The sequence below is a fragment of the Oncorhynchus tshawytscha genome, linkage group LG30 (genome assembly GCF_018296145.1).
Source record: "Oncorhynchus tshawytscha isolate Ot180627B linkage group LG30, Otsh_v2.0, whole genome shotgun sequence".
NCBI classification, from domain to species: domain Eukaryota; kingdom Metazoa; phylum Chordata; class Actinopteri; order Salmoniformes; family Salmonidae; genus Oncorhynchus; species Oncorhynchus tshawytscha.
Genome location: NC_056458.1, coordinates 1,524,219 through 1,551,395, shown reverse-complemented (window position 1 = coordinate 1,551,395; position 27,177 = coordinate 1,524,219). Strand labels below are relative to the sequence as shown.

Sequence of the window (27,177 nt, the reverse complement as noted above, 5' to 3'; positions counted from 1 at the left end):
CCAGAATGCCCTTCAGTTGGGGCTTAAATACAATAACTAGGCAATAATCATTTAATAGGCCGACCCAGGGCACCTAACAGAAGTGTGTTAGGGTGGGGGTTACAGGGGAGTCAGTAGGGTTAACGTATCGGTTTACGATAGGTTCAGATGTTGTATAAAATAAAATAAAAATCTGGATTCCTGATCCATATTTCTCCCTATAATGTGGTAGACAGAATAAACTGGGTTAAAACAAAGGAAGCGAGTGTGTGGCTGGGGAAAATAAGCATTGTACTTGACCTGAGAGAGTGGAGCTGGTAAAATTCTGGTGTGTTGGTGAATGATAAAAGATACAGTGAGTATACAAAACATTAGGAACACTTTCCAAATATTGAGTTGCACCCCCTTTGTCCTCAGAACAGACTCAATTTGTCATGGCATGGGCTCTACAAGGTGTTGAAAGTGTTCCACAGGGATGCTGGCCCATGTTTACGCCAATGCTTCTCACAGTTGTGTCAAGTTGGCTTGATGTTCTTTGGGTGGTGAACCATTCTTGTTACACATGGAAAACTGTCAAGTGTGAAAAACCCAGCAGCGTTGCAGTTCTTGACACACTCAAACCGGTGTGCCTGGCACTTACTTCCATACCCTGTTCAATGGCACTTAAATCTTTTGTCTTGCCCATTCACCCTCTGAATGGGACACATACATAATCCATGTCTCAATTGTCTCAAGGCTTAAAAATCCTTCTTAACACCCGCCTGCTTAACCCAGAATCCTGCCACACCAATGTGTCGGAGGAAACACTGTTCAACTGACGACCCAGGTCAGCCTGCAGGTGCCTGGCCCGACACAAGGAGTCGCTAGGGCACGATGAGCCAAGTAAAGCCCCCCCCGGCCAAACCCTCCCCTAACCCGGACAATGCTGGGCCAATTGTGCGCCGCCCTATGGAAATACCATTCACGGCCAGTTGTGATACAGCCCGGGATTAAACCCGGATCTGTAGTGACGCCCCTAGCACTGCGACACAGTGCCTTAGACAGCTGCGCCACTCGGTACTTTTTAATGTGACTTGCGACAGCAAAAGTCACACTATAAATATTGTCAAGTTTTGAGTGAACTTAAAAATTGTGCTTCCAAACAACACTGTGGTCAGAGCAGCACTGAGGTGGGTTGCTGAGTTCACATTAATTAATATCCCACAAGGCATAATGCCTCTGCCTCAGCAACTCAAAGAAGTAACACTTAGATTTCCCTTGGCCACCAAGTCAAAATCTTAAGTTCTATGTCTCAAAAAAGGTCTCATCTACATCTCACCAACTACCATAAAAACACTTTTACACAGCGGAAGCAATTCACACAATTTTCTGGATTCATGTAAAATTACCTTTCAAGTCTAGTACAATTAATAAAGTTATAATACAATTTTCAACTTGAAATGGAATTAAATTCTGGAAGTATGATAGTAATTTGCTTTGTACCTTTGTGTACTGTTGTGTACTTTGATCATCTATAGCATTCTCTAATTTTCCTGTATTCTCTAGGGAGACCAAGGAGATATTGGGCCCAGGGTGAGAGAATTAAATATGTCATACACTGAGTGTACAAACCATTAGGAACTATTACTCTTTCCTTGACATAAACTGACCAGGTGAAAGCTATGATCCCTTATTGATGTCACCTGTTAAATCCACTTCAATCAGTGTAGATGAAGGGGAGGAGACATGTTAATAATAATCCTCTACGGGATTGGTGTCCCCCCCCCCCGCGGGACGGTTGAGCTAACGTACGCTAATGTGATTAGCATGACGTTGTAAGTAACAAGAACATTTCCCAGGACATAGACATGTCTTATATGGGCAGAAAATTTAAATTCTTGTTAATCTAACTGCACGGTCCAATTTACAGGAGCTATTACAGTGAAAAAATACCATGCTATTGTTTGAAGAGAGTGCACAAGAACAAAAAACTTTTATCAAGGCAACTGGTTTGACACATTCACCTCTGAAGGTAAATAATGTACTTACATTCAGTCATTTTCACTGATTTGTCATCCTGAGGGTCCCAGAGATAAAATGTAGCATAATTTTGTTTGATAAAAAATGTAGGGACTGGGTGTGTCTGCCCCCCCCCCATTCTAGAAGTATAAGGTTAGTGTCTTTTCTGTAGGGAATCTAATTATCCATAATTGATGACATTGCTGATAATTGATGACATAATTGATGACATGACATTGCAACTTAAATGTTTTATTACCATGTAATTTTTGTATGTTCTCTATAGTCATGTACTTGAAAATGTATCAATTGACCAATTGATACAACTGACATTTTGAACAGTAATTCAATGGTTCATTGGATCAGCCTAAAACTTTGCACATACACTACTGCCATCTAGTAGCCAAAATATAAATTGCACCTAGACTCCTAAGCGATATAATGGCCGTTCTCTTGCTCTTCAAAGATGATGAAAACATTTTTTGTGGGAAAACACGTTTTTTTCTCTATATTATCTTTCACCAGATCTAATGTGTTATATTCTCTTACATTAATTTCACATTTCCACAAACTTCATAGTGTTTCCATGCATATCCTTGCTTCAGGTCCTGACTTACAGGCCGTTATATTTGAGTATGTCATTTTAGGGGAAAGTTTTTAAAAAGGGTCCGATCCTTAAAGCGTGGTTTGGTGGGTCATGTTTTGGAGGATGAATGACTCGACCTTCGCCTCTCGAGCGCGCTGGGGAGTTGCAGCGATGAGACAAGATTGAAATTGGGTAGAAAATGGGGGTAAAATACGAAAAAATTCATGTAAAAAAGTAGCTTTTCTATAGGACTAATTGCACTATAGAAAAGGTATATTTTGTCATACCTTGTCTCCTTTTGGCCCAGGCAGTCCCTGACAATAGAGGAGAAAAATGAAATAATGGACTGTGATGATCGCTGACAAAACTCATTCCTTCCAAGATATTTAAACTTTCACTTTAAAGACTCAAATGAAAGCCATACCTTCTACCTCATGAAGGGTTCAGGGTTGTGTGGTGGTTTGAGGTACACAGATTTTGTTCACTGATTAGCTCTCCCTCTCTTACAACGGGTGGAGGACATATAAGCTTAGGCCTCAAAGGGTTACGCTCTACAGAATCTCATGATTGCAATTCATTCTGTGATGAGGTATCCGCATGAGGCCTTCTTAGAGTGTGTTTAGATTGAGATGAAAGGTATCTGCTAATATGAGCTTTGTGAATGAACGGACACAGGCGATTTTTAATCCTCGCACAGATGGAGTAAATAGACGTCAGTGTCAGAGTGATGTAACTGGGGTTGGAGGGTTGGGCTGCTGCTTTTCACTGTACTGTCAGATAACAGGAGCCTCAACACCCACTCACTCTCCACACGCAGTACATCTTTACACAAGTCTTGCAACCTTTTTTGCTCTGCATATAGTACACATAATTGAATAACTACATCTGGGGATGCATGCCATATACAGTGCATTCGGAAAGTATTCAGACCCCATTCCTTTTCCCACATTTTGTTACGTCACAGCCTTATTCCAAAATGGATTAAATTAATGTTTTTCCTCATCGATCCAAACACGTATACCCCAGGAGTGGCTCCGGGACAAGTCTCTGATGTCCTTGATCTCCGGAGAAACCTGAAAATAGCTGTACAGCGACGCTCCCCACCCAACTTGACAGAGCTTGAGAGGATCTGCAAAGAAGAATGGGAGAAGCTCCCCAAATACAGGTGTGCCAAGCTTGTAGTGTCATACCCAAGAAGACTCGAGGCTGTAATTGCTGCCAAAGGTGCTTCAACAAAGTACTGAGTAAAGGGTCTGAATACTTATGTAAATGTGATACATTTGCCAACATTTCTAAAAACCTGTTTTTGCTTTGTCATTATGGCCTGTTTTGTGTAGATGAGGGTAAAAAAATGTTTTTTTTTTTTTTCATTTTAGAATAAGGCTGTAACTTAACAAAATGTGGAAAAAGTCAAGGGGTCTGAATACTTTCCGAATGCACTATAATTCTTAAGATTACGGTGCACTTCTGTGTTACATTTAGTCCATCAAAAGTAATTGCAAATTCTTAATGAGGTGCAGGGAAAGTGTTTAAGATCGTGTATAAGTGCCTTCAGAACAAGGTAATAAATCAGATAATCTTATAAGAAAGGGGTACTTTTTACAAAGGCTCACTTCAGTCAAGACACACCCCATTTATTCTTGTGTGTGACATTGTTTCCACCTCTCATCCCATGTTGCAGACCAGCCTGCTGTGGTCCCTTGGATATAGACACAGGTATGCACAGGGCTGCCTTCAGGGCTGCCTGCCTTCAGGGGCTCATATAGCACACTGATGAATGGATAGGCCTTTCCAGACTAAGAGCACAGCTTTGCCAAGGTGAATCCAAGTTAAAAAGGTCTCTCTTAACCAGAGGGTGCTGATAATGAGCTGACCGGTAGAGAATAGAGGAGTGTTCATTTCATTCCATTCCTTTCATTCATGCATTCATGCTGAACAGTGGGACATACTGTAGGACAGATGTAGGCCCTATTCATGGTCAAACAATAGGACGCAGGGACTGTGAATATGTGTGCATTAACTATTAACTTTGTAGTATTAGTCCCGTGTGGCTCAGTTGGTAGAGCATGAAACTTGCAGGTTTGATTCCCACAGGGGACCAGATCTGAAATGTATGCACTCACTACTACAAGTCATGTCAATGTAAAAATGTTGTATTTTCCAAATTGCATGTATTACAGAGTATTGTTTTTGGTGTAATTGTGCCTTAGACCACTGCGCCACTCGAGACGCCCAGTATGGTATCTTTTTTGGGCAGATGTTCAGCTATGCAACATCACGTCTGCTTATAACTAGACACGTTGGTGTTTGGTCATCAAAAACTGGGAGTTTAACAGATTAGATGATTATCATACATACCTGGCTTCCCATGGGACCAGGAGCACCCTGTATATGGGAAGACAAGGTTTAAATCACAGAATGATTACATCACAAGTCATTCATGGCAAGAGTAGAACACATAAAATGTTTATGGTAATTGAACACATCATTGAATAGAGCTGTATTGTATAAAGTGTACTGTGAGCTAAATATCAACACCATATCAAAACATTAAGATGATGATAATGGGTACTTACAGGCTTCCCATCCATCCCAAGTGGGCCCTAGAATACAGAACAATGTATGAAGAATACATATTATGTTAAAGAAAAACACGCTTATGTACACCTCTCCTGAGTCCGTATGCACGTGTTGGTAGCAAAACTATCAGCTCAATTGGGCACACTGCTGGCCAACGATTAAGCAGGCTATAGACAAACATGGGTAAAAATCCAGTCAGTCTAGAGTCCACATTCACTGTATCACAAAGCCATTATGTAGGTCGCTGTCCAGTGTGGCACAGGTGCTGAAATGCTCTTGAAGTCAATTTAATGAACTATTATAATATTCCACAGCCAGTGGTGTGAAAAAGATGGATGAAGAGGCAAGGATTCTAAGCAAAAGAGGTACATCAACTATTCTGTGAATACTGTAGGGGAACTGTGAGTCCAACTGGGCCCACATGTGGTTCGGTCATGAACACAGAGTTTGGACTCACATTCCTCTTATTAGTGGAAGAACTTCACAGGTTTGTGCATTTCTCTTCTGTACCTACTGTCAGAACAACTGTCTCAAACCTTTGTCTGAATAGAAGGGACAGGTAAGGGAAAGGGGATACCTAGTCAGCTGCACAACTGAATGCATTCAACCAAAATTAACCCAACCCCTCTGGAAAAATATTCCATTCTGCCCTAGAGCAAAGCAGTTAACCCCAAACAACAACTGCTCCCCAGGCAAATTAACCATTCGAAAAAACTCGAACACTGCCCTCCCTTCGGCAAATCTGATCACAACTCCATTTTGCTCCTCCATTCCTATAGGCAGAAACTCAAACAGGAAGAACTTGGGCTAAGGACTATTCAATGCTGGTCTGACCAATCGGAATCCACACTTCAAGATTGTTTTGATCACGTGGACTGGAATATGTTCCGGGTAGGCTCTGACAATAACAACGACCATTACACTGATACGGTGACTGAATTTATCAGGAAGTGTATAGGAGATGTTGTACCCACTGTAACTATTAAAACCTACCCTAACCAGAAACCATGGATAGATGGCAGCATTCGTGCAAAATAAACCATGGCAAGATTAACCATGTCCACGACATGGCATTTAACCATGGCAAGGTGACTGGGAATATGGCTGAATACAAACAGTGTAGGTATTCTACAAAACATCAGTATAGAAACAAAGTGGAGTCGCAATTCAACGGCTCAGACACGAGACAAATGTTTCAGGGTCTACAGACAATCACGGACTACAAAAGGAAAACAAGCCATGTTGTGGACACAGACATCTTGCTTCTGGACAAGCTAAACACCTTCTTTGTCTGCTTTGAGGATAACACAGTGCCATCGACACAGCCAGCTACCAAGGACTGTGGGCCCTCCTTCTACGTGGCTGACGTGAGTAAGTCATTTAAGAGTGTTAACCCTCGCAAGGCTGCCGGCATCTTTAGCCACGTCCTCAGAGCATGCACAGACCAGCTGGCTGGAGTGATTACAGACATTTCAATCTCTCCCTGTCTGCTGTATCCGCATGCTTCAAGATGGCCACAATTGTTCCTGTACCCAAGAAGCTAAGGTAACTGAACTAAATGACTATCGCCCCGTAGCACTCACTTCTGTCATCATGAAGTGCTTTGAAAGACTAGTCAAGGATCATATCTCCTCTACCTTACCTCACACCCTAGACCCACTTTGTTTACCACCCCAATAGATCCATAGACGATGCAATCGCCATCGCACTGCACACTGCCCTATCCCATCTGGACAAGAGGAATACCTATGTATTAATGCTGTTCATTGACAGCAAGTACCCTCCAAGCTCATCATTAAGGGGTCTGGGTCTGAACCCTGCCCTGTGCAACTGGGTCCTGGACTTCCTGGCGGGCCGCCTCCAGGTGGTGAAGGTAGGAAACAACACCTCAACACCAGGGCCCACAAGGGTGTGTGCTTGGTCCCCTCCTTTACTCCCTGTTCATCCATGACTGGGTGGACACGCACGCCTCCAACTCAAGTTCGCAGACGACACAACAGTAGTAGGCCTGATTACCAACAATGATGAGACAGCCTACAGGGAGGATGTGAGAGTCCTGGGAATGTGGTGCCAGGAAAAGAAACCTCTCACTCAACGTTTAACAAAATAAAAGGAGCTGATTGTGGACTTCAGGAAACAGCAGAGGGAGCACGCCCCTATCCACATCAACTGGATTGCAGTGGAAAAGGTGGAAAGCTTCAAGTTTCTCGGTGTACACATCACTGACAAACTGAAATGGTCCACCCACACAGACAGCGCAGTGAAGAAGGCACAACATTGCCTCTTTAACCTCAAGAGGCTGAAGAAATGTCGCTTGAGCAAACATGTTAGACATTAATTGAGCATTTGTTGATGTCAGAGTGGGCAGTTTAGCGACATTGTCTTAAACTATTGCCGAGGGACGTGGAGTAGGTTTGGTAGAGATAAATAGATTTCTTATTATGAACCCTAGGAATGTAGGCAGAAGTTTAGGAATTATTACAATAATTCCATGACAGTATATACTGTATTCTATACTATCCACTGTATCTTAGTCTATGCCGTTCTGACATTCCTTGTCTTAGGTCAGTTAGGATCACCACTTTATTTTAAGAATGTGAAATGTCAGAATAATAGTAGAGAGAATGATTTATTTCAGCTTTTATTTCTTTCATCACATTCCCAGTGGGTCAGACGTTTAAATACAATTAATTAGTATTTGGTAGCATTGCCTTTAAATTGTTTAACTTGGGTCAAACGTTTTGGGAAGGCTTCCACAAGCTTCCCACAATAAGTTGGGTGAATTTTGGCCCATTCCTCCTGACAGAGCTGGTGTAACTGAGTCAGGTTTCTAGGCCTCCTTGATCGTACACTTTTTAAGTTTCTATAGGATTGAGGTCAGGGCTTTGTGATGGCCACTCCAATACCTTGACTTTGTTGTCCTTAAGCCATTTTGCCACAACTTTGGAAGTATGCTTGGGGTCATTGTCCATTTGGAAGACCCATTTGCGACCAAGTTTTAACTGATTTCTTGAGATGTTGCTTCAATATATCCACATCATTTTTCTCCCTTATGATGCCATCTATGTTGTGAAGTGCACCAGTCCCTCCTCCAGCAAAGCACACCCACGACATGATGCTGCCACCCCCGTGCTTCACGGTTTGGATGGTGTTCTTCGGCTTGCAAGCTTCCCCCTTTTTCCTGCAAACATAACGATGGTCATTATGGCCAAACAGTTCTATTTTTGTTTCATCAGACCAGAGGATGATGATCATTGTCCCCATGTGCAGTTGCAAACTGTAGTCTGGCTTTTTATGGTGGTTTTGGGGCAGTGGCTTCTTCCTTGCTGAGCGGCATTTCAGGTTATGTCAATATAGGACTTGTTTTACTGTGGATACACATACTTGTGTACCTGTTTCCTCCAGCATCTTCACAAGATCCTTTGCTGTTGTTCTGGGATTGATTTGCACATTTTGTACCAAAGTACGTTCATCTCTAGGAGACAGAATGCATCTCCTTCCTGAGCGGTATGACAGCTGCGTGGTCCCATGGTGTTTATACTTGCGTACTATTTGTACAGATGAACGTTGTACCTTCAGGTGTTTGGAAATTGCTCCCAAGGAGGAACCAGACTTGTGAAGGTCTACACTTTTGGCATTGGCTGATTTCTTTTGATTTTCCCATGATGTCAAGCAAATAGGTACTGAGTTTGAAGGTAGGCCTTGAAATACAGGTTCACCTCCAATTGACTCAAATGATGTCAATTAGCCTATCAGAAGCTTCTAAAGCCATGACATAATTTGCTGGAATTTTCCAAGCTGTTTAAAGGCACAGTCAACTTAGTGTATGTAAACCTCTGACCCACTGGAATTGTGATACAGTGAATTCTAAGTGAAATAATCTGTCTGTAAACAATTGTTGGACAAATGACTTGTGTCATGCACAAAGTAGATGTCCTAACCGACTTTCCAAAACTATAGTTTGTTAACAGGAAATTTGTGGAGTGGTTGAAAAACGAGTTTTAACAACTCAACTGGAGCCAAGAGGGAAGATAACTATAGTCTAGCACAGGGCTCTCCAATTCTGTTCCTGGAAAGCTATCGTCCTGTAGGTTCTCTCTCCAACCCTAATCTAGCACACCTGATTCTAATTCTAATAATTAGCTGGTTGATAAACTGAATCAGGTTAGTTCCAACTGGTGTTGGAGCGAAAATCTACAGGACGGTAGCTCTCCAGGAACAGGGTTGGAGAGCCCTGGTCTAGGACTCTAGGTTAGGGAAGATCATATTCTAGGTCATATCAAATCTTATTTGTGACAAGCTTCGTAAACAACGGGTGTAGACTTAACAGTGAAATGCTTATTTACGGGCCCTTCCCAACAATGCAGAGTGAATGATAATAGAGAAATAATAGAAAAGTAAAACACATAATAATACAATTAATAATAGATACACAATGAGTAACACAATGAGTAACATTTTACGCGGGTTTACAATTTTTTAATAATAGAACACTTGCTCAGAAAAGAAAATTAGAGTGACATTTACCGGGTAACCATCCCGTCCAGGCGAGCCCTGTTAGGATTATACAGAACACTACATAAGAGAATTGAATTGAAGGTCAGAATTAGGATTAAAATTAGGATGCTTTTAAACAATCTCACTATGGCAGACTTTTCATTTTAATGATGGGCCCTTAATAATAATCATAATAATAACTCTATTTGTATAGCGGTTTATGATACAAGTAAGGAAGTGCTTCACATCATAAAATAAGAACATGAAAATACTAACAAAGAAACAGACAGGAGGAATGAGATTTTTTAAAAGATAGTTTATTCAGATTATACATTGAAAGCATATATTAAAAGCATCTTTATAAAAGTGTGTCTTCAGCAGAGAGTTTTAAAACATGGACTGAATCTGCAAGCCTGATCATCTCTGGCAGACCATTCCAAAAGTCTAGGGGCCCTAATGGCAAATGCCTGGTCTCCTTTCGTTTTCAACCTAGACGTTGGAGTGGTCAACAGTAGCCCTGCCAGAGGATCTCAGGCTGCATCATGGCTTGTAGCGAGATAAAAGATCAGAGATATAGGACGTGGCTAAACCAAGTTTAGCCTTAAACATGATTCATACAATTGTAAAATATATTCTAAATGTGAATGGAAGCCAGCCAGTGTAGAGAAGCTAAAATAGTTGTGATATGTTTACATTTTCTTGCCTGCACCATTTTCAACTAACTGCACACGATGGCGTGATTTCTGAGACATATAACCTATAAATAAAAGCATATATAACTTTCTCCAGATCAGTGACTGAAATAAAAGACTTGACTTTAGCTATATTTCTTAGATGATAATTGCAGGACAGGGCACCCTCCTTTACATGCAGCTCAAGGTTTAGGTCAGTGTCAAAGAAGTCACCAAGGTTTCTGGCCATAGGCTTTACATTGGTGGACAAATGATCAAGGTTATTTACAATCTGGTTTCTAGCAAGGTGGGGGCCAAATAAAATAAACTCTGATTTCTAATCATTGAGCCAGAGAAAATAGTCAACTGTGCGTGTCCTTATCCAATTCCGAGGTGCATATTGAAGATATTGGAAGAACTGTCCACATCTACTTTTCATCGGCCAACAAGATGAGGAGGACTAACGAACAGCAAAAGCACTAGCCTATGTAAATCTACTACCCCCCATAGTACAAAAGTCGACCGATTCTATTATGTGCGAGAAATAAATGTTCCAAACATAGTCTGGGACAGTTGTGGGATAGATCACAAATTAAGTCAAGGAACCAATATTATTATTTTTCTATCCAAATCATCCAAAGTATCTCAGATTGATTGTGAAGCTCAACAAGGTCAATTATAGATGTTTTTTTAAACGATGCCACAAATGCATTTGGAAACAGTACCAGGGAAACTAAACCAAAACATGCTGCGGGTGATTCCCTGATCCACTTCTATGCAGCCGACACCATTCTGTATACATTTGTCCCATCATTGGACTGTGTTAACAAACCTCCAGATGAGCTTCAACGCCATACAACACTTCTTCCGTGGCCTCCAACTGCTCTTAAACGCTAGTAAAACTAAATGCATGCTTTTCAACGAATCGCTGCCCGCACCCGCCCGCCCGACTAGCATCACTACTCTGGACGGTTCTGACTTAGAATATGTGGACAACTACAATACCTAGGTGTCTGGTTAGACTGTAAACTCTCCTTCCAGACTCATATTAAACATCTCCAATCCAAAATTAAATCTAGAATCGGCTTCCTAGTTTGCAACATAGCCTCCTTCACTCATGCTGCCAAACATCCCCTCGTAAAACTGACTATCCTCCCGATCCTTGACTTCGGCGATGTCATTTACAAAATAGCCTCCAACACTCTACTCAGCAAACTGGATGCAGTCTATCACAGTGCCATCCGTTTTGTCACCAAAGCCCCATATACCACCCACCACTGCGACCTGTATGCTCTCATTGGCTGGCCCTCGCTACATATTCGTCGCCAGACCCACTGGCTCCAGGTCATCTATAAGTCTTTGCTAGGTAAAGCGCAGCCTTATCTCAGCTCACTGATCACAATAACAACACCCACCCGCAGCACGCGCTCCAGCAGGTATATCTCACTGGTCATCCCCAAAGCCAACACCTCCTTTGGCCGCCTATCCTTCCAGTTCTCTGCTACCAATGACTGGAACGAATTGTAAAAATCACTGCAGTTGGAGACTTATATCTCCCTCACTAACTTTAAACATCAGCTTTCTGAGCAGTTAACCGATCGGTGCAGCTGTAGATAGCCCATCTGTAAATAGCCATCCAATCTACCTACCTGATCCCCATATTGTTTTTGTTTACTTTTTTGCTCTTTTGCACACCAGTATTTCTACTTGCACATCATCATCTGCACATGTATCACTCCAGTGTTAATTTGCTAAATTGTAATTACTCCACTACTATGGCCTATTTATTGCCTTACCTACTTACGCCATTTGCACACACTGTATATACAGTGGGGCAAAAAAGTATTTAGTCAGCCACCAATTGTGCAAGTTCTCCCACTTGAAAAGATGAGAGGGGCCTGTAATGTTCATCATAGGTACACTTCAACTATGACAGACAATATGAGCAAAAGAAATCCAGAAAATAATGAATTTATTTGCAAATTATGGTGGAAAATAAGTATTTGGTCACCTACAAACAAGAAAGATTTCTGGCTCTCACAGACCTGTAACTTCTTCTTTAAGAGGCTCCTCTGTCCTCCACTCGTTACCTGTATTAATGGCACCTGTTTGAACTTGTTATCAGTATAAAAGACACCTGTCCACAACCTCAAACAGTCACACTCCAAACTCCACTATGGCCAAGACCAAAGAGCTGTCAAAGGACACCAGAAACAAAATTGTAGACCTGCACCAGGCTGGGAAGACTGAATCTGCAATAGGTAAGCAGCTTGGTTTGAAGAAGTCAAATGTGGGAGCAATTATTAGGAAATGGAAGACATACAAGACCACTGATAATCTCCCTCGATCTGGGGCTCCACGCAAGATCTCACCCCGTGGGGTCAAAATGATCACAAGAACGGTGAGCAAAATCCCAGAACCACACGGGGGGACTTAGTGAATGACCTGCAGAGAGCTGGGACCAAATAAACAAAGCCTACCATCAGTAACACACTACTCCGCCAGGGACTCAAATCCTGCAGTGCCAGACGTGTCCCCCTGCTTAAGCCAGTACATGTCCAGGCCCGTCTGAAGTTTGCTAGAGAGCATTTGGATGATCCAGAAGAAGATTGGGAGAATGTCATATGGTCAGATGAAACCAAAATATAACTTTTTGGTAAAAACTCAACTCGTCGTATTTGGAGGACAAGGAATGCTGAGTTGCATCCAAAGAACACCATACCTACTGTGAAGCATGGGGGTGGAAACATCATGCTTTGGGGCTGTTTTTCTACAAAGGGACCAGGAAGACTGATCCGTGTAAAGAAAATAATGAATGGGGCCATGTATCGTGAGATTTTGAGTGAAAACCTCCTTCCATCAGCAAGGGCATTGAAGATTAAACGTGGCTGGGTCTTTCAGCATGACAATGATCCCAAACACACCGCCCGGGCAACGAAGGAGTGGCTTCGTAAGAAGCATTTCAAGGTCCTGGCCTAGCCAGTCTCCAGATCCAAACGTTTGATCTCTGTCATTGCCAACAAAGGGTATATAACAAATTATTGAGATAAACTTTTGTTATTGACCAAATACTTATTTTCCACCATAATTTGCAAATAAATTCATTAAAAATCCTACAATGTGATTTTCTGGATTTTTTTTTCTCATTTTGTCTGTCATAGTTGAAGTGTACCTATGATGAAAATTACAGGCCTCTCTCATCTTTTTAAGTGGGAGAACTTGCACAATTGGTGGCTGACTAAATATTTTTTTGCCCCACTGTATTTTTTATATACTTAAAGGGGTCCTAAATTTTAAAAACAACATTCTAAATGATACATGGTATGACCTTCTTACAACAATTCCATATGTCATCTTAGGATTGGACTTTTAAGAATGGAGACATTTGAGTGTGTTGTCGGTGACATGCTCGCATCCCCTGATCTCGGCAAACAGTTTCTATGATTCTCTACAGGCCTATGCCAGCATTTCTGGTCAGGTGGCACTTGAGGCAACTACTCTGAGACTGTCTACTCCCACTAGGCATGCACTTGTTGAATCAACGTTGTTTCCATGAAATTACTTTGAACCAACGTGGAATAGATGTTGAATTGACGTCTGTGCCCAGTTGGCTTCTTCCTTTTGCTCCTTTGAGCAAATATCATTTGAGTCCCTCCTTACTGAAGCTCACATGAAGACCTCCTCCTGCCCCTTGGATGAAATCTCTACTAGACTACTAAAATAGGTTATGCCTACTGTGGGCCCCAAAATTCTGCCTCCCTGACCTCTACCTTTTTTTCCAGACTCATTTAAACTGCTCTGGTCCAACCTCTCCTTAAAAAGCCCAATCTAGACCCCTCCCCACTGAGTAATTATAGACCTCTTTTTAAACTTCCTTTTTTTATCCAAGATGTTTGAAAAAGTTGTTTTCAAGCAATTTGTGGCTTATTTGAGTATGAAAAACTTATTTGAAAAATGAGTATGAAAGCTGCTTTATTGCAAGTCAGTAATGTCCTTCTGTTGGCTGCTGTTGAATGCCCTATTCTAGTTCTTTTGGATCAATGCCGCGTTCACTACTATTGATCATAACACCCTTGTTGACCGGCTCAACTGGTTCAGGTCATGTATGTTAATCAGTGAGCATGGTTCAGTATTGCCCCCAGCACCTATTCACAATGGTGTCCTCCAGAGGTCAATTCTTAACCCCACCCTTTTTTCTCTGTACATGCTTCCCCTTGCTAACATTAGGGCTGTTACCGCCCCGCCGGCGGTCACGAGTCATGAAGGCAGTCAAATACCACTTGACCGTTTAGTCACGGTAATTAGGCTTCTCCAAGCTCTGATGCTGCTGATGGTCATTAGTAGCCTACGAAACCTGCTAACTGCCTGGTACTCAGCACTCTATTGTCCCTCTAATCACTCTGACATCAATGCAAATGTGATCAAAAATCTAATCAAACACTTCATGAGAGCCCATGAGCTCATGTTGCGCAACATTTGTATAGGTTATACAATTGAGCGAGAAAACAGAGTGATGGCCTCTACTAAATAGAGGAGGATCTCATCAGCTTTCTATAGGCTAGGTCTACTATATTTATTTCTCAACTTTCCTAATATTAAGTACATTGCTTATATTTACAACAGGAGTATAGCCTCCCTGGATGGCATGAAAATGAACCACGGGAAAAGCGTCCTCCATTCGCTATTTAAATGAATAGATGACATGTATTTTTACCCGCTGCCCCTGTTTTGATACAGGTGCATGATAATGGTCCATTCTAAATCAAAACAAATTTCACACATTTATTACATGCATAATTGCATTTTTCAGTCAATTTTGATGATGGTGTTTTCCGCTAACATTTGCGCTTATAGCCTACTACCACGGGCGCATTGCTGAGCTTATAATGTGAAGAAATAGCCTAATAGTTTATCAACATTTTAAGCTAAACGTTCTGATCTGTTGCGTCAGCCACATTGCGTAAAAATGTTTTTTTTATGCAAGTGGTTGTATTAAATAACATTTGTGCCACAAATACTAAAATGTTAGCATATGGAAACTGCCAGGGAAATAAAAGAAAATGCCTGGATTGCTGTCATACTCTAACATCTGCTTCCAACTCACACCCTCAAACACGTAGATCCCCTGAATGCAGCTCACTCTCCAGATCCCAATCGCCTGAATTCTAATGACAAGTACACACACCCGATGTCATTATCACACACTATTTAGTTCAGTTCTTTGCAGCCCTTCACTGTGAGGTATAGTTTGTTTTGTGACATGTCTTTCAGAGCTCTGGGTTTTCCTGTGAATTATAGTTTTTGCCTGTCTCACTAACGACGCCTTTCTGCCTGTACTGTAGCCTATCAGATTTCCTGTTATCTACCTATTGCCTGATCACCCGGACAATGTCACTAGCCTTTTCCCTGCCTGTACTGTAGCCTATCAGATTTCCTGTTATCTACCTATTGCCTGATCACCCGGACAATGTCACTAGCCTTTTCCCTGCCTGTACTGTAGCCTATCAGATTTCCTGTTATCTACCTATTGCCTGATCACCCGGACAATGTCACTAGCCTTTTCCCTGCCTGTACTGTAGCCTATCAGATTTCCTGTTATCTACCTATTGCCTGATCACCCGGACAATGTCACTAGCCTTTTCCCTGCCTGTACTGTAGCCTATCAGATTTCCTGTTATCTACCTATTGCCTGATCACCCGGACAATGTCACTAGCCTTTTCCCTGCCTGTACTGTAGCCTATCAGATTTCCTGTTATCTACCTATTGCCTGATCACCCGGACAATGTCACTAGCCTTTCCCTGCCTGTACTGTAGCCTATCAGATTTCCTGTTATCTACCTATTGCCTGATCACCCGGACAATGTCACTAGCCTTTTCCCTGCCTGTACTGTTGCCTTTTGGACCCCCTGTGTATGACCTTCTGCCTGCCCCTGGACCCAGCTACCTGCCTCCTCCTGTGGTCCTTTGCAATAAACACCTACTGCGCCCTGCGCTTGAAACCAGCTCTCTGTCTCCCCTCGTGTTCATTACACATACCTTGTTCATAGACTGCTTACAGGTTAAGGAAACCAATGTGTAATGTAATTTTGTAATTTGGGTGAACTATACTTTTAAGCTAAACAAAAACTGACGATTTACCTACTGTTACCTCCCATGTGCTACTGTAGGTGTTCAATCACTTACCTTTTCTGAAGCACGGCTCACCAGGTTACTGCAGACCAAACATACTTTATCCTCATACACATCGACTAAAACCCAATGACCGTGGTGAAAATGGTACTTACTGGAGATCCTGAAACAGAAAACAAAGAAGGATAGAAAAATGCAGTTAGTGATGATGACCTCTGAACAGTTTTATCCTGGTAACTTTCATGTTCTACCTTGGAGTTGTGACTAACTCAGTGGGAGGTTGATTGTTTGACCATAATAGCCTCAACCGGTTGATACTGTATGGTTTACATCTACTCTTCCATTTTAGACAAACCTTTACCAGTCATTGTCATAACAAAAACTCAGTTCCCATGGTGCCTTGTTTGTTCGGCTGTCATTGCAATCACGAGACATGATGATTGGATAATGAGTTTGATTACAGAAGGCTCTGCCCTCCTGACTTTGTTCGTTTCCCCTGTGTGTGTATCTGTCCTGCATCAGACACAAGCTTGCACGCACACTTAAATACACCACAATGAGGATATCTAGGCCTGTGTAATAGCAATGTTCCCCTACTGACATGATTAATCACAGATACTGGTTGGGCAACGCAAATCCCTATGTTTTCAGCAGTGTTGTGTGTGTGTTCCAGCCTGCCAGCAGTCAGGACCACTATCTGTATAATGATGCTTTTACGAGATTTGGTATCGCTAATGGAATGTGACACTGAGATACAGGCACCTCAAGGAGAGTCCAGCACAGCATTACTCCAACATGTAAACAAATAGTACATCTAAGGAGTGACTGAAGACAGACATCTCAGGGTCTTCTGTTACAGACCCTGTCATAGTTAGGATGCCAGTCCTCTCGCTGTCACGGTGAGAGGGAAATGGATCCAGAGAGAAAGGGTTCAAGAGAGAAAGGGATCCAGAACAGAGGATGAGGATCCCGGCCGGGCCAGGAGGAACCCTGCTGGGTCAAGGACTGAAGTCGAGTGGAGTCAGGTCACTAGACAGAAGGCTGCTTTTTATGAAGACGTGCGTCGCTGAGCTGGGGGCGTTGTGGAGCCAGTGGAGTAATCTTACTCAACCTCCCCCCACTGCAGCAGCAGCCAAAGTCATCACACAGAAAACAAAGAGGCACCTATCCTCTCCATCCCCGTAACTGCATGTGTGTTCTACACTATCTAGGGCAGAACTGACAGATTGTGTACGGATGCCAGATACAAGCAGGCCAGAACCTTAGGCCAGGACGTGAGAATGTACTGATGAGATGGGACACATGGGAGACATGTTATATGCTGCTCCTCTGCAGACTACCTGGGCAGAGGCCCTCCAGAGCTATATGGGCCATGTGATTTACCTCCAACGCCACCCACCACTATACATCATGGATGAGCTTTATCTGTGGTCCACATTTGGGCACCAGACATGGAGTTCAGGCTACTGTCCGGATTACGGATCTCTGTATGTATCTGATGTGGTGTAGTCTAGATTTCTACTATCTTCTCTCTGGGACACATTCATTTCCATATCGTAGCTGAGAAGATGAGTACGCTGTAGGGGAAAGTTCAGCCATTTTGTATCACGGGCAAAGGGGGCGGGAATATTTGGGAATTTTTCTTCTGGCATTTTCAAATAAGTTTTTTTGATTATCATAGGATAAAGTTAGTGTGCATCTTTTTTTGATCACATGGTGATGTAAATAGTTGGAAATGGTGAATTAACCAAAATAAAAAATAGGCAAGCTTTATAAAGGCTCTGTCTTTAACACTGAAGTCACCTTGTCTACGTGCTGACTAACTCCCCCTCCCTTGTCTACATGCTAACTCCCCCTCCATTGTCTACGTGCTGACTAACTCCACCTCCCTTGTCTACGTGCTAACTCCCCTCCCTTGTCTACGTGCTGACTAACTCCCCTCCCTTGTCTACGTGCTGACTAACTCCCCTCCTTTGTCTACGTGCTGACTAACTCCCCTCCCTTGTCTACGTGCTGACTAACTCCCCTCCATTGTCTACATGCTAACTCATCCTCCCTTGTCTACGTGCTGACTAACTCCCCTCCTTTGTCTCCGTGCTGACTAACTCCCCTCCCTTGTCTACGTGCTGACTAACTCCCCTCCCTTGTCCACATGCTGACTAACTCTCCCTCCCTTGTCCACGTGCTGACTAACTCTCCCTCCCTTGTCTACATGCTGACTAACTCCCGCTCCCTTGTCTACATGCTGACTAACTCCCCTCCCTTGTCTACGTGCTGACTAACTCCCCTCCCTTGTCTACATGCTGACTAACTCCCGCTCCCTTGTCTACATGCTGACTAACTTCCCCCTCCCTTGTCTACATGCTGACTAACTTCCCCCTCCCTTGTCTACATGCTGACTAACTTCCCCTCCCTTGTCTACATGCTGACTAACTCCCCTCCCTTGTCTACATGCTGACTAACTCCCCCTCCCTTGTCCCTTGCTGACTAACTCCCGCTCCCTTGTCTACATGCTGACTAACTTCCCCCTCCCTTGTCTACATGCTGACTAACTCCCGCTCCCTTGTCTACGTGCTGACTAACTTCCCCTCCCTTGTCTACATGCTGACTAACTCCCCTCCCTTGTCTACATGCTGGCTAACTCCCACTCCCTTGTCCACGTGCTGACTAACTCTCCCTCCCTTGTCTACATGCTGACTAACTCACCCTCCCTTGTCTACGTGCTGACTAAACACCCCTCCCTCGTCTACATGCTGACTAACTCCCCCTCCCTTGCTCAGGTCTATGATGGGAAATTCCATGGTAACAGAACGACACTGTGACTTCTATTTTTCACCAGAAAATGTATGCCAAACAAAAACAATTGATTGCAAAATTGAAAAACCCATGCAGAAGGACTACTTTCAAAACTGTCCAATGAACATTCCAAGAGCATTGCAAATGTAAAGTTTTGTAACAGAATGAAGTTTTGTAACAGTTTTCCAAAACCTCATATCTACTCTGAACGAATATTCAAAGATGTCTGCAGAAACAATTGGCTGTGAGCTATATGACACCTTGAGTTTGAAAAAAAAGGGGGTTATTAAACTACTGTAATGAATACGATGGGAGACAGAGTGCTGGTTTCAAGCGCAGGGCACAGCAGGTGTTTAATTGTAAAGGACCACAGGAGGAAGCAGGTGGCTGGGTCCAGGGGCAGGCAGAAGGTCATACACAGGGACTTCAAAAAGGTAACGGTACAGGCAGGGAAAAGGCTAATAACGTAGTCCGGGAGATCAGACAAGAGGTTGATGACAGGAAAACTGATAAGCAAAAGTACAGGCAGGGAATAGGCAAAAAGGCATCGTTAGTGAGGATGGCCAAAAACTACGATACACGGAAGGACTTACACGGAACTAAACAGCGGTGCGAATAGAAATGTGTATCAAAACAAACAATACCCCACAATAATGGGGTGCAAAGAACTGAAGTAAATAGTGTGTGTAAATGACATACAGGTGTGTGAACAGGTGATCAGAATTCAGGTGATTGGGATCTGGAGAGTGAGCTGCGTTTAGGGGATCTATGTGTTTCAGAGTGTGAGATGGAATGTGGGCTGGAAAGTGAGCTGCGTTCAGGGGATCTATGTGTTTGAGAGTGTGAGTTGGAAGCCGACGTTACAACTACAGCAAGTGAAGTGGATTAACACCTGATAACAGAATGATGGTAACAGAATGATATCATGGGTTCCTGACCTATACTACACAGAAATGCATTATTATGGATATGTGATGTAATCATTGTGTTGTATTCTCAATAGATACACAAAGGTAGAAAAATGCAATTTACCTCCTTTGCATGGTTTGGCATTATTCTAAACATAGGTTATTATTCTAATGAGCTCCCCCGCCTCAAGCGAGACCAGATTTGGTCTGAACCAATCATAGACGTCGATGTTTGACAAGTTTGGACATCCCAGTAGAGCACAGTACACTATAGCACAGCACAGAACAGCGCAGTAGAGTTCAGTATAGTACCGTACAATATAGTACATTATACTCTACTCTAGTGTACTCTACTGTACTGTACTGTACAAAACTATACTTGGTTCCGTGGTTGCCATGTCGCAGTGAGGTAGCCTAGACAGAGAGCTCTGTAAATATTGTACATATTCTATTGTTTTAAAGTGTTTTTCATGCATTTTTTTATAAATATAAAAAAGTTAACTTGTTGTGAGAGAAACTGTAATACCTGGTGGTGACCCACGAAATTGCAGGACTGATTATAGCAAGTCAGTTTATATTTTGCTTCACTAGCTAGCTCAAATTGAATGAGGCAGCAGCAACACCCGACCAACAGCATTGGCTTTTTGGCTTCCAGCTCCGGTTCCTAGATGGAAGTGGACTGCGGTGTGAGGTGATGCAGAGGCTCACCTCGTAGGGGGATTTTCAGGTCTACTGCTGAGGAGTGGTATTCTTACTACCGCTTTTACAGTCGCTGAAGCATCACCACGTGGGTGCTACATTTCAGTAGTGGATGATCTAGCCTGATCTACGGAGGAGAAGCTGTGAACATCAAAGACAAAAAGGTGCCTGACGAAGAGCTCCGAGGCCTGTCTGTCAGATGTCTCTACCTCCCTGCCTGGCTCTACCATCAATGCTCCCTCTGCTCAAGATAGAAAGGTACTATCTTGGATAATTTTTCAAAAATATGATTACATTTCTCAAATATATAAACTGTTAGCTTTCATTTGACACCAAATGTGATGTGCTCCCATGAACTTCATATGTTGGTTTTCATGGGTCTTTTTTTTTACATGGAAATGGCTTGATCTATTATCAACAGAAAGGTGACATCATATTGGAACTCCTTTCCATGCTTTTCTAATATTTGAACTTCCGGTCACATTGCTGGAGCCCAGGGGAGTAATTAGTGAGCCTCCCTTAACAGCCTGATGATACACTGTCGGCTAATAAATTACCTGTGAATTCTGGCCTCGGTCGTTGTGAATAGGATTATATCGGTCCACCATGTTTCATATCCACAGACTAAACATATCCACATATGGTAAATGTCAAAGAACATTCCAAGAAACTTGAACTACACACTATTAACAAAGGATGTGATAAGAAATAACCCAATTATAGTAGTGGATATCCCTTTTTTAATGGCATACTTCCACAACAGCTCTTTGCAGTCCGCCCCCAGCCAGTCCGCCCCCAGCCAGTCCACCCCCTGCCAGTCCGCCCCCAGCCAGTCCGCCCCCTGCCAGTCCAGCCCCCCAGCCAGTCCGCCCCCAGCCAGTCCGCCCCCAGCCAGTCCGCCCCCAGCCAGTCCGCCCCCAGCCAGTCCGCCCCCAGCTAGTCCGCCCCCAGCTAGTCCGCCCCCAGCCAGTCCGCCCCCAGCCAGTCCGCCCCCAGCTAGTCCGCCCCAGCCAGCCGTCCAGCTAGTCCGCCCCCAGCCAGTCCGCCCCCAGCCAGTCCGCCCCAGCCAGTCCGCCCCCAGCTAGTCCGCCCCAGCTAGTCCGCCCCCAGCTAGTCCGCCCCCCCCCAGCCAGTCCGCCCCCCAGCCAGTCCGCCCCCAGCTAGTCCGCCCCCAGCCAGTCCGCCCCGCCCCCAGCCAGTCCGCCCCCAGCTAGTCCGCCCCCAGCTAGTCCGCCCCCAGCTAGTCCGCCCCCAGCTAGTCCCGCCCCCAGCCAGTCCACCCCCAGCTAGTCCGCCCCCTGCCAGTCCGCCCCCAGCCAGTCCGCCCAGCCAGTCCGCCCCCAGCCAGTCCGCCCCCAGCTAGTCCGCCCCAGTCCGCCCCGCCCCCAGCCAGTCCGCCCCCAGCCAGTCCGCCCCCAGCCAGTCCGCCCCCAGCCAGTCCGCCCCCAGCCAGTCCGCCCCGCCCCCAGCCAGTCCGCCCCCAGCTAGTCCGCCCCCAGCCAGTCCCCCCCCCCAGCCAGTCCGCCCCCCCAGCCAGCCGCCCCCAGCTAGTCCGCCCCCAGCCAGTCCGCCCCCAGCCAGTCCGCCCCCAGCCAGTCCGCCCCCAGCCAGTCCGCCCCCAGCCAGTCCGCCCCCAGCCAGTCCGCCCCCAGCCAGTCCGCCCCGCCCCCAGCCAGTCCGCCCCCAGCCCCGCCCAGCCAGTCCGCCCCCAGCCAGTCCGCCCCCAGCCAGTCCGCCCCCAGCCAGTCCGCCCCCAGCCAGTCCGCCCCCAGCCCCGCCCCAGCCAGTCCGCCCCCAGCCCCGCCCCCAGCCAGTCCGCCCCCCCAGCTCCGCCCCCAGCCAGTCGCCCCCGCCCCCCCCCCCCCAGTCCGCCCCCAGCTAGTCCGCCCCCAGCTAGTCCGCCCCCAGCCAGTCCGCCCCCAGCCAGTCCGCCCCAGCCAGTCCGCCCCCAGCCAGTCCGCCCCCAGTCCGCCCCCCAGCCAGTCCGCCCCCAGCCCGCCCCCAGCCAGTCCGCCCCAGCTAGTCCGCCCCCAGCCAGCCAGTCCGCCCCCAGCCAGTCCGCCCCCAGCTAGCCCCCCAGCCAGTCCGCCCCCAGCTAGTCCGCCCCCAGCCAGTCCGCCCCCAGCTAGTCCGCCCCCAGCCAGTCCGCCCCAGCCAGTCCGCCCCCAGCCCCGCCCCCAGCCAGTCCGCCCCCAGCCCGCCCCCAGCCAGTCCGCCCCCCCCCAGCCAGTCCGCCCCCAGCCAGTCCGCCCCCAGCCAGTCCGCCCCCAGCCAGTCCGCCCCCAGCCAGTCCCCAGCCCCCGCCCCCAGCCAGTCCGCCCCCAGCCAGTCCGCCCCCAGCCAGTCCGCCCCCAGCCAGTCCGCCCCCAGCCAGTCCGCCCCCCCAGCCAGTCCGCCCCCAGCCAGTCCGCCCCCAGCCCCGCTCCGCCCCCAGCTAGTCCGCCCCCAGCCAGTCCGCCCCCAGCTCCGCCCCAGCCAGTCCGCCCCCGCCCCCCAGCCAGTCCGCCCCAGCCAGTCCCCAGCCCCCCCAGCCAGTCCGCCCCCAGCTAGTCCGCCCCCAGCCAGTCCGCCCCCAGCTAGTCCGCCCAGCCAGTCCGCCCCCAGCTAGTCCGCCCCCAGCTAGTCCGCCCCCAGCCAGTCCGCCCCCAGCCAGTCCGCCCCCCCAGCCAGTCCGCCCCCAGCCAGTCCGCCCCCCAGTCCGCCCCCAGCTAGTCCGCCCCCACCAGTCCGCCCCGCCCGCCCCCAGCCAGTCCGCCCCCAGCCAGTCCGCCCCAGCTAGTCCGCCCCCAGCCAGTCCGCCCCCAGCCAGTCCGCCCCCAGCCAGTCCGCCCCCAGCCAGCCCCCCAGCCAGTCTGCCCCCAGCTAGTCCGCCCCCAGCCAGTCCGCCCCCAGCTAGTCAGCCAGTCCGCCCCCCCAGCCAGTCCGCCCCAGCCAGTCCGCCCCAGCCAGTCCGCCCCCAGCCAGTCCGCCCCCAGCTAGTCCGCCCCCAGCCAGTCCGCCCCAGCCAGTCCGCCCCCAGCCAGTCCGCCCCCAGCCAGTCCGCCCCCAGCCAGTCCGCCCCCAGTCCGCCCCCCGCCCCCAGCTAGTCCGCCCCCCCCAGCCAGTCCGCCCCCGCCCCCAGCTAACATAACATTCTGATAACCATATGTTTCTTAGAGCTTGGTGAGAGCTTGGGTGTCCGTCCTTAGGTCCTTTTGCATACAACTTTCCACAACTTTCTGCGGGATAGTTGCTTGACTTTGGGACATTCTCAGCACATTTAAGGAACGTTATTTACTTGGAATTTCATTACTTAAACAGAACGTTGGTTACATTTAATGTACATTTTCATTGAACTTCATACTCAGTTCGTATAGTAACTGTATCCACTGGCTTGAGGTGAAGTGATTGCCATCTAAGAGCCAACATCGTTTTTGCGGCAGTGCTGCCTGCCAGCAGTAATAGTATGTTCTCAAATAATCTGGAATGTTCTCAAATAGTTCAGAGAACGTTCAGAATCAACGTTCTTCTGTGGGAATTTCAGTACTTTAGCATTATGTTTCCTGCAGGTTTCCTCATGTTTCTATTTAAAGTCATGTTCACAAGTTGTTCCAAGAACGGAAACAACGTTCTTCTGTGGGAATTTCAGTACTTTAGCATTATGTTACCTAAAGGTTTCCTCGTGGTTCTATTTAAAGTCATGTTCTCATACTGTTCTAAGAACATTAAGACCGCTTTCCAAGAAAACGTTAGTAAGGTTCAGTAACGTTCCAAGAATGTTGTTTAAAAACATATATTCCACTCTCAGAACGTGAAGAAAACGTTTCATAAGAACTACAAGAAAACTTTTGTAACGTTTAGAGAATGTTCAAAAAATTTAATTCAAAAACATATAACTCAGCAAAAAAGAAACGTCCTCTCAGTGTCAATTGCGTTTATTTTCAGCAAACTTAACATGTGTACATATGTGTATGAACATAAGATTCAACAACTGAGACATAAACTGAACAGGTTCCACAGACATGTGACTAACAGAAATTGAATAATGTGTCCCTGAACAAAGGGGAGGGTCAAAATCAAAAGTAACAGTCAGTATCTGGTGTGGCCACCAGCTGCATTAAGTACTGCAGTGCATCTCATCCTCATGGACTGCACCAGATTTAACAGTTCTTGCTGTGAGATATTACCCCACTCTTCCACCAAAACACCTGCAAGTTCCCAGACATTTCTGGGGGGAATGGCCCTAGCCCTCACCCTCTGATCCAACAGTTGCCAGACGTGCTCAATGGGATTGAGAACCGGGCTCTTCGCTGTCTTGCAGGAAATCACGCACAGAACGAGCAGTATGGCTGGTGGCATTGTCATGCTGGAGGGTCATGTCAGGATGAGCCTGCAGGAAGGGTACCACATGAGGGAGGAGGATGTCTTCCCTGTAACGCGAGTTGAGATTGCCTGTAATGACAACAAGCTCAGTCCGATGATGCTGTGACACACCGCCCCAGTCCATGACGGAGCCTCCACCTCCAAAACGATCCCACTCCAGAGTACAGGCCTCGGTGTAATGCTCATTCCTTCGACGATAAACGCGATTTCGACCATCCATGTTGATGGGCATGGACCCTGGACATCTTTCTTTTGGTGTTTTTCAGAGTCAGTAGAAAGGCCTCTTTAGTGTTCTAAGATTTCATAACTGTGACCTTAATTGCCTACCGTCTGTAAGCTGTTAGTGTCTTAACGACCGTTCCACGGGTGCATGTTCATTAAATGTTTATGGTTCATTGAACATGCATGGGTAACAGTGTTTAAACCCTTTACAATGAAGTTCTGTGACGTTATTTGGATTTTTACTAATTATCTTAGAAAGACAGGGTCCTGAAAAAGAGACGTTTCTTTTTATGCTGAGTTTATATTCGTTCTCAGCATAAACAAAACTCTCTCTAGCCTCTATTTTGCTAAGTGTGTTCAGGTGTGTTGGCCGTGCACACTAATTGGCCAATAATGAGTGCTTGTTTCCTTTGAAATGGGATCTGTTTGAATAGACTAAAATAAACAACTTTGTATGCGTAAAAAAAACACGGCATGCTGGCAGCATCCTTTAGGCGCATTGGACTAATTCCAAGAATAAATAAATGAAGATTATAGGTTTGAATCTCACTGATGCTGTGTCACAAAAAACAAATGCATGATTCATGCAAAAGGAAATGAATTCCATGTGTCCTATCTGTGCTTGTAATTTCTTATTGAAACATTCAGTGAAAGTTTTAAGGAAGTCAACAAAAAAAAACACCTCAAAGCAACTTATAATTTCCATTCTCAGAGCGTTAATAAAACTTCCTAGGAAAACTTTCAAGGAACCAGAGTAAAATGTTCTCAGAACCTACCTGCAACCTACAAATAAACTTTCTCAGAACAGGAGACATTTTCACTTCTGTTCTCAGAACGTTGAAAAAATGTTAAGTTCTACCAGTCAGGAGACGTATGGCTTCATTCCCACAAACAATGTGAAACCAAAAAACATACATTTCCGTCCGTAGGCATGTCTGAAAGGGTTCTGAGTATACGTAAGTCTGTGTATAATTATTCCTGAGAATGGATGGATTTCCTCAAATGAAACAGAGAGAAGTGAGGCTAGCCAGGCAGGCGATACTGGCAGGGTGAAAAGTCATTCACCAAAGGAGCCTGCAGCTGCACACTGTCAAATCTCCCCTGGCTGGCTGCAACTAGGGACTATTGGGAGGTACTGTACAGTTCACTCAGATCTGTTGGTCTTTTTTATACACTCTACCCCAGGGTTTCCCAACTGGCCCGTGGGTGATTTTATTTGGCCCCCCAAGTTTTCTGAGAAAAAAATAAATATACTATTACAGTATATATATTTTTTAATTTTTTATTTGTTGGCCATAAAAGACTAAGTCCGCTTCAAGTGATTTTAATTTCAGAAATCTGCTCCAAAGTATTCCCACACATAATAGAGAGATATATGTGATTGTATATACTGTAAATATAAGCAAGGTTTGAAATTATTATTTTTTAGTCAAATATTATATCTGTTCGGGGCTTCTTGCTGTCAGTTTGCAGTCTACAAATGATCTGTAATTATGTTCCAGCTCCCTGGCCATCCACTCAAGAAAAAATCATCCCGCGGCTGATTCTAATCGATGATCCCTGGTTTACCCCATGGCACACATCAACATACCCATTAACACACACTGCTGAGGAAGATAACATATTGAAAACATTGAAGGAGCATAGAAAAAATAAAGAATCTTCACCAGGTTCGCCTTGTCTTCCCAGCCTTCCCCGTTTTCCTGGAGGCCCTAGAAGGATGACAAAGAGAGAGGAGCAGAGATGATT

The 27,177-nt window shown here is 45.5% G+C and overlaps 1 protein-coding gene across 4 annotated transcripts in view; it reads right to left on the bottom strand.

Annotated features, from left to right (window-relative positions):
• The window catches only part of LOC112246060 (collagen alpha-1(XXIII) chain), a 147,044-nt gene that overhangs the window by 32,110 nt on the left and 87,757 nt on the right, over positions 1–27,177 (bottom strand). The window contains exons 3-8 of one of the 4 annotated variants that reach the window (XM_042309713.1): positions 27,096–27,140; positions 16,597–16,604; positions 9,671–9,697; positions 5,140–5,166; positions 4,922–4,948; positions 2,851–2,877 (exon numbers count right to left, since the gene is read on the bottom strand). In XM_042309713.1, coding sequence (XP_042165647.1) covers positions 2,851–2,877; positions 4,922–4,948; positions 5,140–5,166; positions 9,671–9,697; positions 16,597–16,604; positions 27,096–27,140 — 161 coding nt within the window. The remainder of the gene's footprint in view (positions 1–2,850; positions 2,878–4,921; positions 4,949–5,139; positions 5,167–9,670; positions 9,698–16,596; positions 16,605–27,095; positions 27,141–27,177) is intronic. The other 3 variants (XM_042309715.1, XM_042309714.1, XM_042309716.1) reach the window with 3 other exon arrangements.